The sequence below is a fragment of the Melozone crissalis genome, unplaced genomic scaffold (assembly GCF_028551555.1).
Source record: "Melozone crissalis strain CALT ecotype California unplaced genomic scaffold, PUWL_Pcris_2 ptg000006l_1, whole genome shotgun sequence".
NCBI classification, from domain to species: Eukaryota; Metazoa; Chordata; class Aves; order Passeriformes; family Passerellidae; genus Melozone; species Melozone crissalis.
The window spans coordinates 1,183,855-1,199,891 of record NW_026535784.1 but is presented as its reverse complement, the minus strand read 5'-3'; the positions used below and the strand labels follow the sequence as shown (position 1 = coordinate 1,199,891).

Sequence of the window (16,037 nt, the reverse complement as noted above, 5' to 3'; positions counted from 1 at the left end):
GTGTGTCAGCATCCCCAGGGCTCTGCCCAGCCCCAGGAGCTGCAGGGATGCTGTGCCAGCTGCAGGGATGCTGTGCCAGCTGCAGGATTGGGCACACCCCGCTCGAGTCTCTGCCCGCTCCCAGGCCAGCCCCAGTTCCCAGCAATGCCCCCGGGCACTGGAACCGGGTGTGGCTGCCCGGGCAGGGAGGGGACGAAGCCACCCGGGGGGAGCAAAGGGCCCCTCCCTGCCCGGCCAGCTCAGCCTCTGTGCCCTGGCCCTGCCGGGGCTGGTCCCGATGGCTCCTGGAGGAACCGTGATCTGATGGTGGGGCTGGGTTTGCACCTCATTGGGTGGGGTCCTGGCACACCTCAGTGTCACCAACACACCTCGTTGTCCCCAACACATCTCATTGTCCCCAAACGCCTCTGCTATCCCTACACATGTCATTGTCCCCAATGCACCTGGGCCATCCCTGCACACCTCATTGTCCCCAACACAACTCATTGTCACCAAACGCCTCTGCCGTCCTGGCACACCTGTGCCATCCCCTCACACCTCAGTGTTCCCAGCACACCTGTGCCATCCTGACACACCTGGGCCGTCTCAGCACACATCACTGTCCCCAAAATGCCTTTGCCATCCCAGCACACCTCATCGTCCCCAACACACCTGTGCCATCCCTGCACACCTCACTGTCCCCCAAAAAACTCTGCCATCCCTGCACACCTCATTGTCCTCAAACACCTCGTTGTCCCCAACACACTTCATTGTTCCTAAAATACCTCATTGTGCCCAAAACATCTCTGCTATCCCCACACACCTGTGCCATCCTCACACATCTCATTGTCCCCACACACTTCATTGTTCCTAAAAACCTCATAGTCCCCAAAACGCCTCTGCCATCCCCATGCACCCCACTGTCCTCACATACCTTTGCCATCCCAGCACACCTGTGCCACCCCAACATACCTCGTTGTCCCCAAAATGCCTATGCCATCCCTGCACACCTCATTGTCCCCAACACAGCTGGGTGTCCCCAAACCACCTCTGCCATCTCCATACACCTCATTGTCCCCAACACACCTGGGTCATCCCCACACACCTGTGCCATCTCAGCACACCTCATTGTCCCCACACACTTCATTGTCCCCAAAACACCTCTGCTATCCCCACACACCTCACTGTCCCCACATACGTTTGCCATCCTGGCACACCTGTGCTATCTGACACACCTCATTGTCCCCAAAACGCCTCTGCCATCCCCTCACACCTCATTGCCCCCACACACCTCATTGTCCCCAGCACACCTGTGCCATCCTGACACACCTGTGCCACCCCAGCACACATCACTGTCCCCAAAATTCCTGTGCCATCCCTGCACACCGCATTGTCCCCAGCACACCTGAGCCATCCCAGCCCTTCCCACCTTCTCTCCTGGCAGCCCCAAGGGCCCCTAAGCCCCTGCCAGCCCTAAAAGCCCAGCCCCAAAAGCTCTGCCCCTAAAAGCTCTTCCCTAAAAGCCCAGCCCCTAAAGCCCGGCCAGAAAAGCCCTACCCTAAAGCCCAGTCCCTAAAGCTCTGCCCCTAAATCCCTGTCCAGCCCTCGTGGTTTGCACCCCTCATGGGCTTTGGGGTGCCTGCAGCTAATTAGGAGCCTAACGATGCCCAGGGCTCGTTGGGGAGCTTCAGCTGAAAATTAAAAAAATTAAAGTTCAGTGTTTTGCTCCAGGCTTTTTCTAAATAAAGCAGTCCAGTGATCTGGTTTGAAACATGGTTTATTTAAAAATACGCACAATTTGTTTAGAGGTGATTAAAACCAGCGTGAGATAAATGAAGGAAAACCTGTTTGGGGCTCAATGAATCATTTCATTCAGTCTGAAAGACATGGGAATGTTTGCAGCTTCCCAGCCATTCTATCAGGTCACACCAGCTCCTGGGAAAAAAGGTGGTTTAGGAAAGAGGTTGAGACAATGGTCTCCTCCAATTTCTGACTTTGCTGGAGTCAAATCCTGGTTCCTGGGAGCCCTGGCCTGGCCCTGTGCTCACCCTGGGCCTGGTTAATGCTCCTGCTGTGTGCAAAACCCCACAAAAACCACTGGGACTGGGGCAGGAGGGAACAGGAACCCTGATCCTGTTCCTGTGCTGCTGCCAGAGCTGCCAGCACCAGCTGTGCCCCCAGTCTGGGGGGATTGGGTTATTGGGGTCAGCAGGGATCGTTCCTGATGGGGATTGGGTTATTGGGGGGCAGCAGGGATCGTTCCTGATGGGAATTGGGTTATTGGGGTCAGCAGGGATCGTTCCTGATGGGGATTGGGTTATTGGGGGGCAGCACAGACCATTCCTGATGGGAATTGGGTTATTGGGGGTCAGCACAGACCATTCCTGATGGGGATTGGGTTATTGGGGGTCAGCACAGACCATTCCTGATGGGGATTGGGTTATTGGGGGTCAGCACAGACCATTCCTGATGGGGATTAGGTTATTGGGGGCAGCACAGACCATTCCTGATGGGGATTGGGTTATTGGGGGTCAGCACAGACCATTCCTGATGGGGATTAGGTTATTGGGGGCAGCACAGACCATTCCTGATGGGGATTGGGTTATTGGGGCAGCACAGACCATTCCTGACTGCTGCCTGTTTTTAGGAGCTGTGCCAAGCTGCTCTGCCATCCCTGTACTCAGTGCCACCCCAGAGCTGCAGGCAGCTGCCACATTTCAGAGGTTTTACCCCAAAATCAGCAGCTTGGGGTGAAAAGAGGGATGCAGGAGAAGGAATCAGTCACTTGGAGGGGCAGGGAGGGCTGTGGTGGCCAGCAGAGCACCCAGAGGATGTGGGGATGTGCAGAACCCAAAACCAGCAGGGAGATAACCATCCACCCTGGCCTGGGCTCTGAAATTCCAGCCTCTGGCCACGAATTAAAAACAAAGAGTCCCTTTGGCAGAGTTGGTGCTGCTGGATCTGCTGAGGCTGCCCTGACACAGACACAGGCCTGAGGAAAACCTTCCCTGGAGAAGGATGCTCTGAAAACCCTCCCTGGGGAAGGATCCCCTGGAAACCCACCCTGGAAAAGAATCCTTGTGAAAATCCCCTCTGGAGAAGGATCCCCCCTGAAAATCCTCCCTGGAGAAGGATCCCTGTGAAATCCTCTCTGGAGAAGGATCCTTTGGAAAATCCTCCCTTGAGAAGGATCCCCTGGAAAACCCTCCCTGGAGAAGGATCCTCTTGGAAAATCCTCTCTGGAGAAGGGTCCTCCTGAAAATCCTCCATGGAGAAGGATCCCCTGAAAATCCCAACTGGAGAAGGATCCCCTGAAAACCCTCCCTGGAGAAGGATCCCCTGGAAATCCTCCCTGGAGAAGAATCCCTGTGAAAATCCCCTCTGGAGAAGGATCCCCTGCTTAAAATCCTCCCTGGAGAGGGATCCTTTGGAAAACCCTCCCTTGAGAAAGATCCCTGTGAAAATCCCCTCTGGAGAAGGATTTCCCCCTTAAAATCCTCCCTGGAGAAGGATCCCTGTGGAAAATCCCCCCCTGGAAAAGGATCCTCTGAAAATCCCCCCTGGAAAAGGATCCTTTGGAAAATCCTCCCTGGAGAAGGATCCCCCTAAAATCCCCGCTGGAGAAGGATCCCCTATTGGAAAACCCTCCCTGGAGAAGGATCTTCCATTGGAAAGCCCTCCCTGGAGAGGGATCCCTGAAAACCCCCCTGGAGAAGGATCTCCTGAAAATCCCACCTGGAGAAGGATCCCCTGAAATCCCCCCTGCCCTTGGAGCATCCCCTGCCCTTTGCAGGGCTGGGGGCAGCAGGAGGGGGCCGTGGGTCCCTGGGCAGCTCCCAGGGTGGTTCCTGAGCTCTGGAGCCTCCATCCTCTGCAGCAGCAGGAGCAGAGCTGGGCCCGGGCCCGTTTCCATGGCAATGCTGAGCTCTGCCGCCTTCTGGAAGTTTTCCTGGCAGGGGAGATGGATGGAGCAGGAGAGGGAGGGCAGGGGATGAGATCCACGCTCCAGAGGGGCGGATGGCATCTGGGGAATGAGGAATTGTTCCCTGGCAGGGGCTGGGCTGGAATTCCCAGAGCATTCCCAGCTGTGGCTGCGCCTGGATCCCTGGCCAGGTTGGGCACTGGGGGTTGGATCCACCTGGGATCATGGGAGGTGTCCCTGCCCCTCTGGATGGGGTTTAATGTCCCTTCCCACCCAAACCATCCTGGATTCCCTGCTCCAGTGTCCCTGAGCTCGCTGTGCCCATCCCAGCAGGAGTCACAGCTGTCACCCTGTGCCACCCAGCCCCTGGGGACCCATGGCTGCTCCCAGAGCTTGGAACACTGCTCCTTCCCCTCTGCACCTGAGCCCTGGCACGGGGAGCTCTGGGCTGGCCCCTCAGGGCTCTGGCGCTGCCTTTGCTGTGGCTTTGGTGGGGGTGGCACAAAGGGGACGTGGGAAGGGAATTCCAGCCTTGGGTGCAGCACCCACACAGCAGCTGCAGGGCCCTGGGTGCTGCAGGGCCCTCTGGGTGCCCTCCCCTGCCCCTCGTGCCACAGGGGCAATCAGCAGCATTTCCCTCTAAAGCACCTTTAAAATCAAATAAAATCCCTTTAAAATAAAATAAAATCCCTTTAAAATAAAATAAAATTCCTTTAAAATCCCATTGGCTGCTCCACATAGACAGATTCCTAAGGGATGCTGTTCCATGAGGGATGGACGTGCTGGGGAACTGGGAGGTGCTGAGGCTTGAGTCTTTCCCTCAGCTTCCAGGGCCAAAATCTACTCTGGAGTTCCAGAAGCACCTTCTGGAACATTGAGGAGCAGCAGCTCAGAGCCCACAGGGCTTGTCCTGTCCATGAGAGAAGCCTTGGAAGGGCTCAGTGTCCAACAGGGAATTCCCAGCCCTGCCCAGCAGCACAGGGGGCTCTGGTGCCCACAGAGGGCACTGAGCACCCAGCACACACCCAGGTTCTGAACCTGCAGGGGTGGAAACACTGGGAAGGCTCCAAAGGCACAGAAACAGGGATTGATTTCTTCACAGCCAAGACTTGCATCATCCCCCAGCACAGGAAACGGAGAGGGCTCCAAGAGGAATGAGCAGGAAAATCCCCTGGGGAGGGCTGAATGTAGGGCATGGGGTGCTGCAGAGGTGCCTGAGCCCTGCACACAGAGCCTGGGGCACACACCTGGTGTTTGCACCTTTCCCCAGCTGCCTGAGGGCTCTCGGCATGCTGCCCTGCTTTGGTGGCCATGAGCCAGCCCTCAGCCCATCCCTCTGGAAAAATGAATTCCAGCCTCACATCAGCGCTGCCCATCTCTGCCCTTGCCCCTCCCTGGGGCTCCTGTTCCACAGGGAAGCTCAGTCCCATTCCCAGAGCTCCCCCAGCCCCTCTCTGACTGTGGCAGGGCGGGAGGAAGAGGATGGTTCTCCCCCTTTCCATGGCAGCTTCTCCCTCAAACAGGGCTGGGAGTCCCAGAGCACCAACCCCTGCCAACCCCTGCCAGTGAAGGGGCAGGGCACACCAGGGATGAGAACCAGGGGGGAAAGCAGCCAGAGCCAGGAGCTGAGCCTGGTTTCTGTGCTCTAACCCTGGCTGGGAACAGGGATGGGGGCTGGGATGGGAGCTGGGATGGGAGCAGGGAGGGAAGGAGCTGCTGGGGAGGAGCTGCCCAGACTGGGGAACTGGGACTGGGGAGCTGGGAGGGAAGGAGGGTGCTGGGCCATTGCTCTGGGCTGGTGGCAGCACAAAGGTGACCCAGCAGGGCCAGCAGGAGCAGCGAGGAGCTGGCCAGGCAGGAACTGGGGGTGGCAGGAGCCCAGGGTGAGGAGCTGGGGAGGGACAGGAGCCCAGGATGAGGAGCTGGAGATGGGCAGGAGCCCAGGGCAGGAGCTGGAGGTGGCAGGAGCCCAGGCAGGAGCCCAGGGTGAGGATCTGCAGCATGGCAGGAGCCCAGGGTGGCCAGGCAGGAGCTGGAAATGGGCAGGAGCCCAGGATGGCCAGGCAGAAGCCCAGGGAGGAGCCCAGGGTGATAATCTGGCCAGGCAGGAGCCCAGGCAGGAGCCCAGGCAGGAGCCCAGGGAGGAGCCCAGGGTGACCGGGCAGGAGCCCGGGCAGGAGCCCAGCACGGACGGGCGGTTCCAGCCGGGACAGATCAGGTGTCCGGACCGGAGGAGCCCTCGGTGCATTCAGGGGGGGCTGGAGCCACCCAAGCCCCCCGAGAGCCCTGGGCCCCCAGGTGCATGCGGGGCACAGCCAACCCTGCTTTGGGGCGTTCTGCTGCCCCGAGGATGCTCCCGGCTCATGGAGGGAGCCCAAATCCCTCTGCCCAGCTGGGCCTGGGCTGGGCACTGCTCCATGGACACCGGGGAGCCTCCAGACACAAACAGCCCTTGGAAAGGCTCCTGCAGCATCTCCGGGGCCGGGGAATGACCCCAAAGAGAGCCCCGAAAGCGGGGCAGCAGGACACGGCTCCGATCACGGATTTCCTTCTGCTCCTGGTGACGACAGAATTCCCCCCAGGACGGCAATCCCGCCTCCTCGGCAGCCAGGAGCCCCTTCTGGCCCGGGAGATGCGGTGCCAGCGCCTGAGCCAGCCTTGGCACGGCCACGGTCACGCTGCCATTACCTCATGTGTGCTGTCACCTGCACACAGCTCCGTCCTGGGTCACTCCAAAGTGCTGTAACCTGTTACTGGGCTTGCAAGGGTCTTCAGGGTGAGAGATGAGAATGTTGATTCCATGTTCAGAAGGCTTGATTTATTATTTATGATATATATAACATTATAACTATAGTAAAAAGAATAGAAGGAAAAGTTCTCAGAAGCTAGCTAAGCTAAGAATAGAAAAAGAATGAATAAAAAAGGGCTGTGTCCCAGCAGAAAGCAAGAGTAGCTCTGCCGTGAGTGGTCAGTAAATCCAAACATCCACGGGAGACCAATCACAGATCCACCTGTTGCATTCCACAGCAGCAGATAACCATTGTTTACATTTTGTTGCTGAGGCCACAGCTCCTCAGAAGGGAGAAAAATCCTAAAGAAAGGATTTTAATGAAAAGATGTCTGTGACAGTCACCTGCACAGCACACGGCTCCACACTGGGTCACTCCCCACTGCCTCGGTTTGTCACATAAAAACAGAACAGAAAGAGCTTTAAAATAGCAATCTCTATTTCTATCGGGGTTAAAGGATGAAGGCATTCATCCAGGGGAGGTGGGACATGAGGCAGGACCCTGCAGCCCCTCCTGCACAGCTTTGTAACCCACACTATGAAGTTTGATTTTCTCCTCTGAACCATTGCCACTATTCCAGGAGCAGCCCTGAAGGCCAGGGCAGGTTTGTGAGACCGTGGCTGTGGCAGGGAGGCTCCCGTGGTGCTGTCCCAAAGGAGGGACAGTGTTTGCCATGGAGGGAAGGGAAGCTGCTGTGCTGGCAGCAGAGCTGTCCCAGGGTGTGCATGGCAGGGGCCCAGCACATCCTCTGGTGACATCCCTGACAGCAAAACAGGCACAGCCAAATAGCCTAAAGTCACCAAGGCCTGGTGGCCCCAGTGATGCAGCCAGGGAGAGGTGGAGAGGAGACCCAGGAGCCCCTGGCTGGATCCAGCACATCCCTCACAGCAGGCTGGGCTTGTCTTCAGTGCCACAGGGGAATATTTCCAACCTGGTCACCATCCTGGTCCCCACAATGTCCTGAAGCTCCAGATTCCAGGGTCACTGAGCACTGCAGGGTGAAGTTTTGACTTTGATTTACTGAACTCCATTGCCCTGGGCTCCCCTCATCTCCTGTGAGGGGACAAATGGGGAATAATGGGAGACAAACAGGGAATAATGGGATGCCATGGAACACTTCCACACTCTGGGCACTGCCTGCACCTCTCCATCCCCCCTTTTACTTGCAGGCCAACCTCAGGGCTCATTCCATGAGTGCCCAGGGGGTTCCTGCCCCCTTGCCCCAGAGCTCTGGGCGTGCAGAGGCAGCAGCTGCCCCCAGTGAGGGGAGGTGCTGTGAGACACCAATCCCGGGGATCTGCCCAAGGTGAGGCTGTGACTCATCCTGGAGCCAGGAATAGCTCGGGATCGGGGCTATCACCTGCTGCTGCCAGGTGGGCACAGCCTGGCACGGCCCTGGGCACGGGCACGGCACATCTGGGACACAGCCCCAGCACATCTGGGGCACATTTGACCTGCCAGCAGGGCTGTAAGCGCTTGCAGGCAGGGAAACAGGAATTTAGGGAGGGGTCCTCCTCTTCTCCAGCCCCTTGCATGCCCAGCCTCCCTCCTGCACACCCAGCTCACCTGGGCTGCCGTGTGCTCTGTGAACAGGGGTTTGTGTGCTCTATGAACAGGGGGTTGTACCCTCTGTGTGCTCTATGAACAGGGGGCTACATCCCCCTGTGAGCTCCATGAACAGGGGTGATACCTCTATGGACAGGGATTTACACCCCAAATATTGGTCTGAACATCTTTCACAGCAGGTGTGGGCCCAGCAGCCAAAATGCCCCGAACAAATCTTCCCTCCCCACCCCGAGTGTGCTGGAAGCTGCTGACAATGCCCTGCCCAGAGCATCCCTGCCTGGCCGGGGTCAGCTGGAGATCCCTGACCATCCAGGATCAGCTGGAGATCCCTGCCTGTTCCTGGTCAGCTGGAGATCCCTGCATGTTCAGGGTCAGCTGGAGATCCCTGCCTGTCCAGGATCAGCTCCAGACCAGTGCTGGAGCTCTGGGAGCAGCCGAGCAGGGCGGGCAGCACGGCCCAGGCTGGCAGAGCCTTCCCCCTGCACGGCTGAGGATGCTCGGGGTGGAGGCGCTGCCAGGATCCCTCCGATCCCGCCGAGCCCGATCTGAAAGCTTCCCCTGGACACGGTGGGGTTTGCAGGAGGATGGATCTGCCTTCCCCAGCGCAGCTCTGAGCCAGGGGCAGCCATGGCTGAGCTTCGGCAGGCTGTGCCTGCTCCTCCTGAGCCTGCTCCTCCTGTCTCTGCTCCTGTGTTCCTGCTCCTCTGTCCCTGCTCCTCTGTGCCGTCTCCTCTGTCCCTGCTCCTCGGGGCCGCTCGGATGCCGCAGGAGCAGCCGGCATCACCTCCCGTTCCCATCCAAGAGCCGCCGCATCCAAAATGCGGCTGAGAAGGAGAGGAGGGCAGGGCAGGGGGGAGGAAGAGCAAACCCGGCACCTTTGGCGCTTCTAGAAGGAGCAAGAGCAACAAAAGGCATTCACGGGGAAAAAATAGCGCGGGGAGAAGGAGAGCCTGGGGAGATGCAAATCCGGGAGCGCAGCAGCCAGCCCACGGTGGGACGGGAGCCAAGGCTGCGGAGCAGGGGCCGGAGCCGCGGGGATGCCCCAAAGGCCGGGGGAGCGAAGGGTGCGAGCCCGGGCTCGCCCTGCACACCCGGGGCTTGCACACGCGTGTGCACACCCGCGGCCGCGGGAGGGGATGCTGGGCACACGCGCGCACCGAGCGGCAGAGATCTGTTAAAAATATCGCGATTATTAGTTAAAAAGAGAGAAGGAAGGGGGGAAAAAAATGAAAAACAGAGCGAGAGAAAAGGGGGAGGGGAGGAGGGAAGGGGGAGGGAAGGGCATCGCGTCACGGGAGAGATTTCCTTATTGGGACTCCCTAGCCTACATCCTGAGTCCATATATGGGCATTTACGTCACGGCAGCCTCACTGGGGACTCCAGAAATGGCTGCGGCGGAAGGTCGGAGCAGCCCCGCTCCCGCTATAAAGGGGGCGGCGGGGAGGGAGCTCCGGGTGTCCGCTCGGGCTGCGCCGCCGCCGCCGGGCCCTGCCTGCGCCCCCCGCCCGGGCCCTGCCCCCGCAGCGCCCCCGCAGCGCCCGGGCCCCCCGCCCCTGCACCCCCCGCACCCCCCAGCATCACCCGCACGGTCCCCGGCACCTGCCGCGGGCATCCCCCGCACCGGCCCGGGCTCCCCGAGCGTGGCCCGGCTCGTCCCCGAGCATCCCTGGCATCGGTGCGGGCACCCCGAGCGCTCCCAGCTCAACCCAGGCTCGCCCCGAGCATCCCCGGGCTCGCCCGCAGCACCTCCCGCCTCGCCCCCGAGCACCCAGCGGCTCTCCCCGGGCATTCCCCGGCTCATCCCGGGCTCCTCCCGGCCCTCCCCGAGCATCCCCGGCTCGTCCCAGCCCGGCCCCCCCGCTCCGGCCGCGTCTCCAGGGAAGATGCTCAACGTTATGGACTTCTCCTGCCCGGATCCGCTCTACTCCAAGTACGAGGAGAGCTGCGAGATGAAAACCGGAGACCTGCAGGGCTTGGGGCAGCCTGAGCAGCAACTTCTGGCAGAGGCCGATTTCCTTGGAGGTAAGGGCGGGCAGGGATGAGGGACCCCGCGGGGAATGCTCGCTGGATGCTCCAGGAGCCGGGAACCTGCCCCTCCTCCGCCCTCAGCCCTGCCCGGGGGTGCAGCGAGCTCGGGGCGGGGGTCCTGGGGGTCCCGCTGGGGGAGGGGGCGAGCCCAGGGCTCCCTGTGGGTTCGGGGACGGAGACCTCGCAGTGACGCAACAGCTCCCGCTGCTCCCGCATCCCGCCCCCGGCCCCGCATCCCCGCAGCCCGCTCACCGCCGTCCCCTCTGTTCCCAGGTGAGCTGCTGGGCGTCCCCGGCAGCGGCGGGGCCGTGGATTACTCGCTGCTGGGCAGCCAGCCCTCGCCTTCCCTCAGCTACACCGGCAGTTTCTTCATCAAGGCGGTCCCGGAGCACCCGCAGGACCAGGAATCCCTCTTCAACCTGATGTCGGGCATCCTGGGCATCTCCCCCTTCGCCTCCTCCGAGGGCCACCAGCGGCACCTGGACGCTCTTTACCCCTGTCCCGAGGTGGCTCCGAGCCAGCTGGACCTGTACCCGCCGTGCCAGCCCGAGATGAGCGGGTCCAGCCCGGCCCCGTTCACCGAGCCGGGCTACGGCGCCTTCCCCGCGGCCGAGGGCGCGCAGCCCCTGCCGGGAAACACCTCGCAGTGCTTCTTCCAGCCCAAGCTGCTGGACAGCAAGCAGGACATCAAGCTGTCCTCCGGCTCCCCGCCCCTGGACAAGTTCAAAGGCGCCTGTGCCCAGTGGGAGCCGCTCTCGCAGCAGCACCAGGCCTACCTGCCCGCCGCCTTCCCCTCTGCCGAGGGCTTCCCGGCCCCCGAGAGCAGCCAGGGGCTGTTCCCCGCGCTGGGCTCCAAGATGGAGAGCGTCTTGTCCGTCAGCTGCCAGCCGGAGCTCGGCAGCCTGGCCGAGGACGCCGCCTGCTTCGGAGCCCATCTGGGCTTCGGCTGCGAGCCAGAGAACTTCCCGGCCCGCGGGGACTTCGCCGACAGCAAGATCCACACCCTGCCCACGCCGTTAATGCCGGACTTCGAGGCCTCCTTGGCCCAGCCCGAGGTGCTGCCGGGCCTGCTGGGCTCCGCCGAGCTGCTCCATCCCCACCCGTCTCCGTCCGTGCCTCCCCCGGAGTTCCTGGGCCCGGCCCCGCCGCTGCCCTCGCTGCTGCCCGCCGGCCCCGCCGCGCTGGCCGAGCCCAAGAAGAAGGCTCGGCGCAGCAAGTGCTCCTCCAAGTGCTTCTGCCCCAAGCCCCACGAGAAGGCGTTCGCCTGCCCGGTGGAGAACTGCGTCCGCAGCTTCGCCCGCTCCGACGAGCTCAACCGGCACCTGCGCATCCACACGGGCCACAAGCCCTTCCAGTGCCGCATCTGCCTGCGCAACTTCAGCCGCAGCGACCACCTCACCACGCACATCCGCACCCACACCGGCGAGAAGCCCTTCTCGTGCGACACCTGCGGCCGCCGCTTCGCCCGCTCGGACGAGAAGAAGCGGCACAGCAAGGTGCACCTCAAGCAGAAGGCGCGGAGCGAGGAGAAGCTCAAGGGCTTGGGTTTCTTCTCGGTGGGGCTGTCCTTCGGCCCGCTCTGAGCCCCAGCGCGGCCAGCGGCGTTCCCGAGGTGCCCGAGCTCTCACCGAGAGCCGGAATGGGCTGGGCTGGGCTGGGGGTCCCTCCCGGGCGGCCCCGAGAGGCGGCAGAGCCGGGCCGGGCCCAGGGCGGATGCGGGAGGCGAGCGGAGCTCCCGACGGGGATGGCAGCGGAGCCATCCCACAGCTCCCGCTCCGAGCAGGGGAGCGGAGAGCCCTGTACAGACAGACAGACGGACACACATCACCACCGACGGGTGGACACAGCGCTGGGAGCGCCCCGCTAAGATTTCCCGAGGCGGCGCTTCCCAGGACCCTGGCATGGATTCCAGCGCTTCCCAGGATGGTCCTGCCTGGAGATTTCCCGTCCGACAGACAGACAGACGGACAGATATCACCACCGACGGGGTGGACACTCAGCGCTGGGAGCGCCCCGCTGTGATTTCCCAAGGCAGCGCTTCCCAGGATCCTGGCATGGATTCCAGCGCTTCCCAGGATGGTCCTGCCCGGAGATTTTCCAGCCGGCACGGTCGGGGCTGCGGCTGCTCCCGTCCTTTCTCCCCAGGGAGAGAGACCCCGCCGGGCTCTGGCAAGCGGTGCTAACAAGCCCTTGGGAAAGGTGATTTCAGTACTATTATTATTATTATTATTATTATTATTATTATTATTATGTTTGTAAAAAGAAAAGGCCTCCATCAGGAATATTTCAAATTTGTGTCTATTTTTCTAATTAAAGATCTGAGCTGATCCAAGCCCTCGCTGAGGTTGCTCTCTGCCTTTCCATCCTGTATTTCCGTTGGGTTTTTGACCTCTGCTGCTGCATTTTGGGGGGGGGGGGGGGGTGTTGAAAGATGCTTCCATAATTAGTAGGGAGAAAAAGATCCATCAGTGCCGAGAGCTCCTGAGCGTCCTCAGAGTCCAGGTGAGGGTCATCCCCAGGTGGGGAGGAGGGCTCCATCCCGGGCAGAGCAGGGATCCCTGCTCCCTGTGCTGGGTCTCCCTCCAGACACAGGACGTGGCTCTGGGATGCTCTGTTGGGGCTGGTCCTGCAGGAATCTGCTCCTCTCCCCTGGGGCCCCCAAAGCCCAGCCCAGAGCCCCCATTCCGGGATCCTGGCTCCCAGTGGGATGTGGATGTCCCACACTTCACCCTCAGGAAATAGGATGAGGTTCCCGTTCCCATTTCCAGCCTGGCTCAGCCCCAGGGTTGGAGAGATCCAGGCAGACAGGATGGGGAGCCCTGCACAAGGAGAGGCTGTTTGTGCCTCCCTTTTGGGGTTTTAGATGGTAGAGGGATGCTGGTTCCCCTCTCCGGGAATGGCTCAGGAGAGGCTGCTGCAGCCAGGAATGTTCCTCCCATGAAGCACCTCCCTCCTGTGGTGGTTAAAAATCAGTGACAATCCCGAAATCCCACAGTCCCGCCCCTCAGGGGAGGTGCTCGATGGGGCACGCCGAGTTTTGGTTAATCTCGTTAATCGGGAGAAGGTGCCGTGGGAAGGAGGCAGCAGGGCCAGGCCATTGTCATGGATGCTCAGGTGATTTAGGGGTGATGCTCCTTTGCTGGCAGAGGGAGGGCCACAGCTCGATCTACTCTTTCCTTTCCTGATGGATTTTGTCCCCTCCTGCAGCCCTGGAGAGGGGATCTGCCCCCCAGCCATATCATGAAGGAGACAGGGGTAACCCTGTTTTATTCCTTCATGCCCCTCATCCCTTTGTCTGCATGTGGGCTGCAGCATTCTGGGGCTAAACACCTGTAATCCCAGAAAATCCAGGGTCCCAGTTATCCCAGAAAATCCAGGATCCCAGGCGTTCCAGAAGATCCAGTGTCCCATTAATCCCAGAAGATCCAGTGTCCCAGGTGTCCCAGAAAATCCAGTGTCCCAGGTGTCTCAGTAATCCCATCAGAACCCAGTGTCCCAGGTGTCCCAGCAGAACTTGGTGTCCCAGGTGTCCCAGCAGAATCCGAGCTCCCATGGGCTGTGGAGGCCCTGTGGAGCTGGGGCGGGAAGCTGGGCAGGCCATGGGGGGTTGGCAGCAGAGATGGGATGTGGGAAGGGGCCAGGAGGAAAGCTGGATAAGAGGGAAATCTCGATTTTCCCCTCAGATGTGTCCCTGAATTTTCACTCCCCCATGGCACCCAAGGGTGCTGGTGACCCTCAGGTGAGCCCTCCCAGGGTGTGGGAGCCCAATCCTGAGCCAGGACCACTCCAAGGGGTGCAGGTGTCCCCAGAAGCCCGGGAAAACCTTTTCTGGGGGTGCAGCCCAGCTTTATGGTCAATAATGAGCCCAGGTTTCCTTTGGGAAGGGCTGGGCTGGCCCCTCCCTGGGGATGCAGGATCCCACTGGGCAGCAGAGCCGAGCTGTCCCTGCACCTCTGGCCATCAATGATGCACGAGGCCTTGATTAATACCCCTCAGGAAACCATCCATAATTGATGGGAGCCTGGAGCTCTGCAGAGGCACCGCTCCAGCCTTGGCCCTCTGCTCCTCTGGCAGCGCTGCCCGGGAGGTGGGAGGGATGGGGCACACCCCAGAGCCATCCCAGAGCCATTCCACAGCCACCTCACACACCCCACACACCCCAGAGCCACCCCAGAGTCTCCCCACAGCCAACCCACAGCTTCCATAGCCACCCCACAGCCACCCCACACCCCCCACAGCTACCCCACACACCCCACAGCCTCCCCAGAGCCACCCCACAGCCTCTGGGGCAGGTGCTCCAGGCTGAGGTGGCACTGGGCACACATGCAGGAGGGACAGGGGTGGCACCCCATGTCCCAGGGGATGGGGACACCCTCCTGCCCCCGTGTCAGCACCACCCTGGGCCTGGCACTGCCATCCCCTGCGCCCACACCCCGTGCTCACCCCAGAGAAGGAACTCAGCAGTGCCAGATGCCTTTGGCACGGGCACCAGGCTGAGGGGCTCAGGAGCTGGATCAGGATCAAGCCAGGCTTAAACCAGAGTGCTCAGGGACCAGCTGGGGATGGAGCCAAAAGGGGATGCTCAGGACTGAGGCAGGACCAGGGCAGGGATTAACCAGGGCAGCCTTGGAGCCAAGAGGACCAAGGCAGGGGTTAACCAGGGCAGCCTTGGAGCCAAGCAGGAGCAAGCTGGGAACCAGCCCAGGGTACTTGGGGACTGGACCAGGACCAAGGCAGGGATTAAGCCAGGATGGTCAGGGACACAATCAGGACCAAGGCAGGGACAAAAGCAGGGTGCTCAGGGGCACAATCAGGACCAAGGCAGGGATTAATCCAGGATGATCAGGAACCAGCTCAGGACCCAGCCAGGGACCAAGCCAGGGAGCTCAGGGACACAATCAGGGCCAAGGCAGAATACTCGGGGACTCAATGGGGATCAAGCCAGGGATGAAGACAGGATGATCAGGGACTGTCCTGGGACCCAGCCGTGTCCTGGCACCTGTGCCCAGCCCGGGTTGAGGCAGGAGCAACTCAGGTGCCCAGGCTGGCCCCACACCTGCGCCTGCAATCCCGGAAGGATGCTCGGGAGGATCCCGGCCGGGGGCTGCCAGGGGCAGGGGGCACAGGGGGTCTGGGGACTGCCAGGGGCTGTGGGCACAGGGGGTCCGGGCCGGGGGCTGCCATGGCAGCCGGGCCCGCCGTGTTCGTGGGGAGACAGGCAGAGGGAGCTGTGCGGGAGGAACCGGCAGCGAGCAGCCCCGGCTCCGGCTGCAGGGGAGGAGGCGCTGCCGGCGCTCGCCCTCCGCCTCCCTCCATCCCTGCATCTTCCCCTGCTCGCCGTGCTGAGCCCCCAGCGCCCCGGGGAGCCGCCATCCCCAGGGTGCCCAGAACCCTCCCAGCACCCCGCCGGGGCCTTCAGCCTCGGCTTCCTGCCTTCCTCCTCCTCCTCCTCCTCCGCCTCCTCCTCCTCCCCCCACCCCGCAGCCACCACCCTCCCTCCCTCTCTCTCTCTCTCCCTCCCTCCCTCCTTCCCCGGGGCCTGCCTGGCATGGAGCTGCTGGCCGCGGGGAGCATCCCCGGTGCCCCGCACCCCCGTGCCCGCATCCCCCGTGCCCCGCATCCCCCGGCGCAGCCCTGAGCCGCCTCCTTTGTGCGGCGGAGCGGCTGTGCGGGCTCCGGCCCCCACCCCGCACCCCCGGCTCGGGGGCGGCCCGCGGGCGAGCGGGAGGGATGCTGCCCTGGCCGGAGGAGCC

General features: G+C 61.6%; 1 protein-coding gene across 1 annotated transcript; it reads left to right on the top strand.

Moving 5' to 3' along the window:
* Positions 1–9,808: 9,808 nt before the first annotated feature.
* Positions 9,809–12,046, top strand: EGR4 (early growth response 4). Its single transcript, XM_054295127.1, has 2 exons — positions 9,809–10,278; positions 10,558–12,046. The coding sequence occupies exons 1-2, from the start codon at positions 10,140–10,142 to the stop codon at positions 11,865–11,867; spliced, it is 1,449 nt and encodes a 482-aa protein (XP_054151102.1). The 5' UTR covers positions 9,809–10,139; the 3' UTR covers positions 11,868–12,046.
* The last annotated feature ends 3,991 nt before the right edge of the window (positions 12,047–16,037 follow it).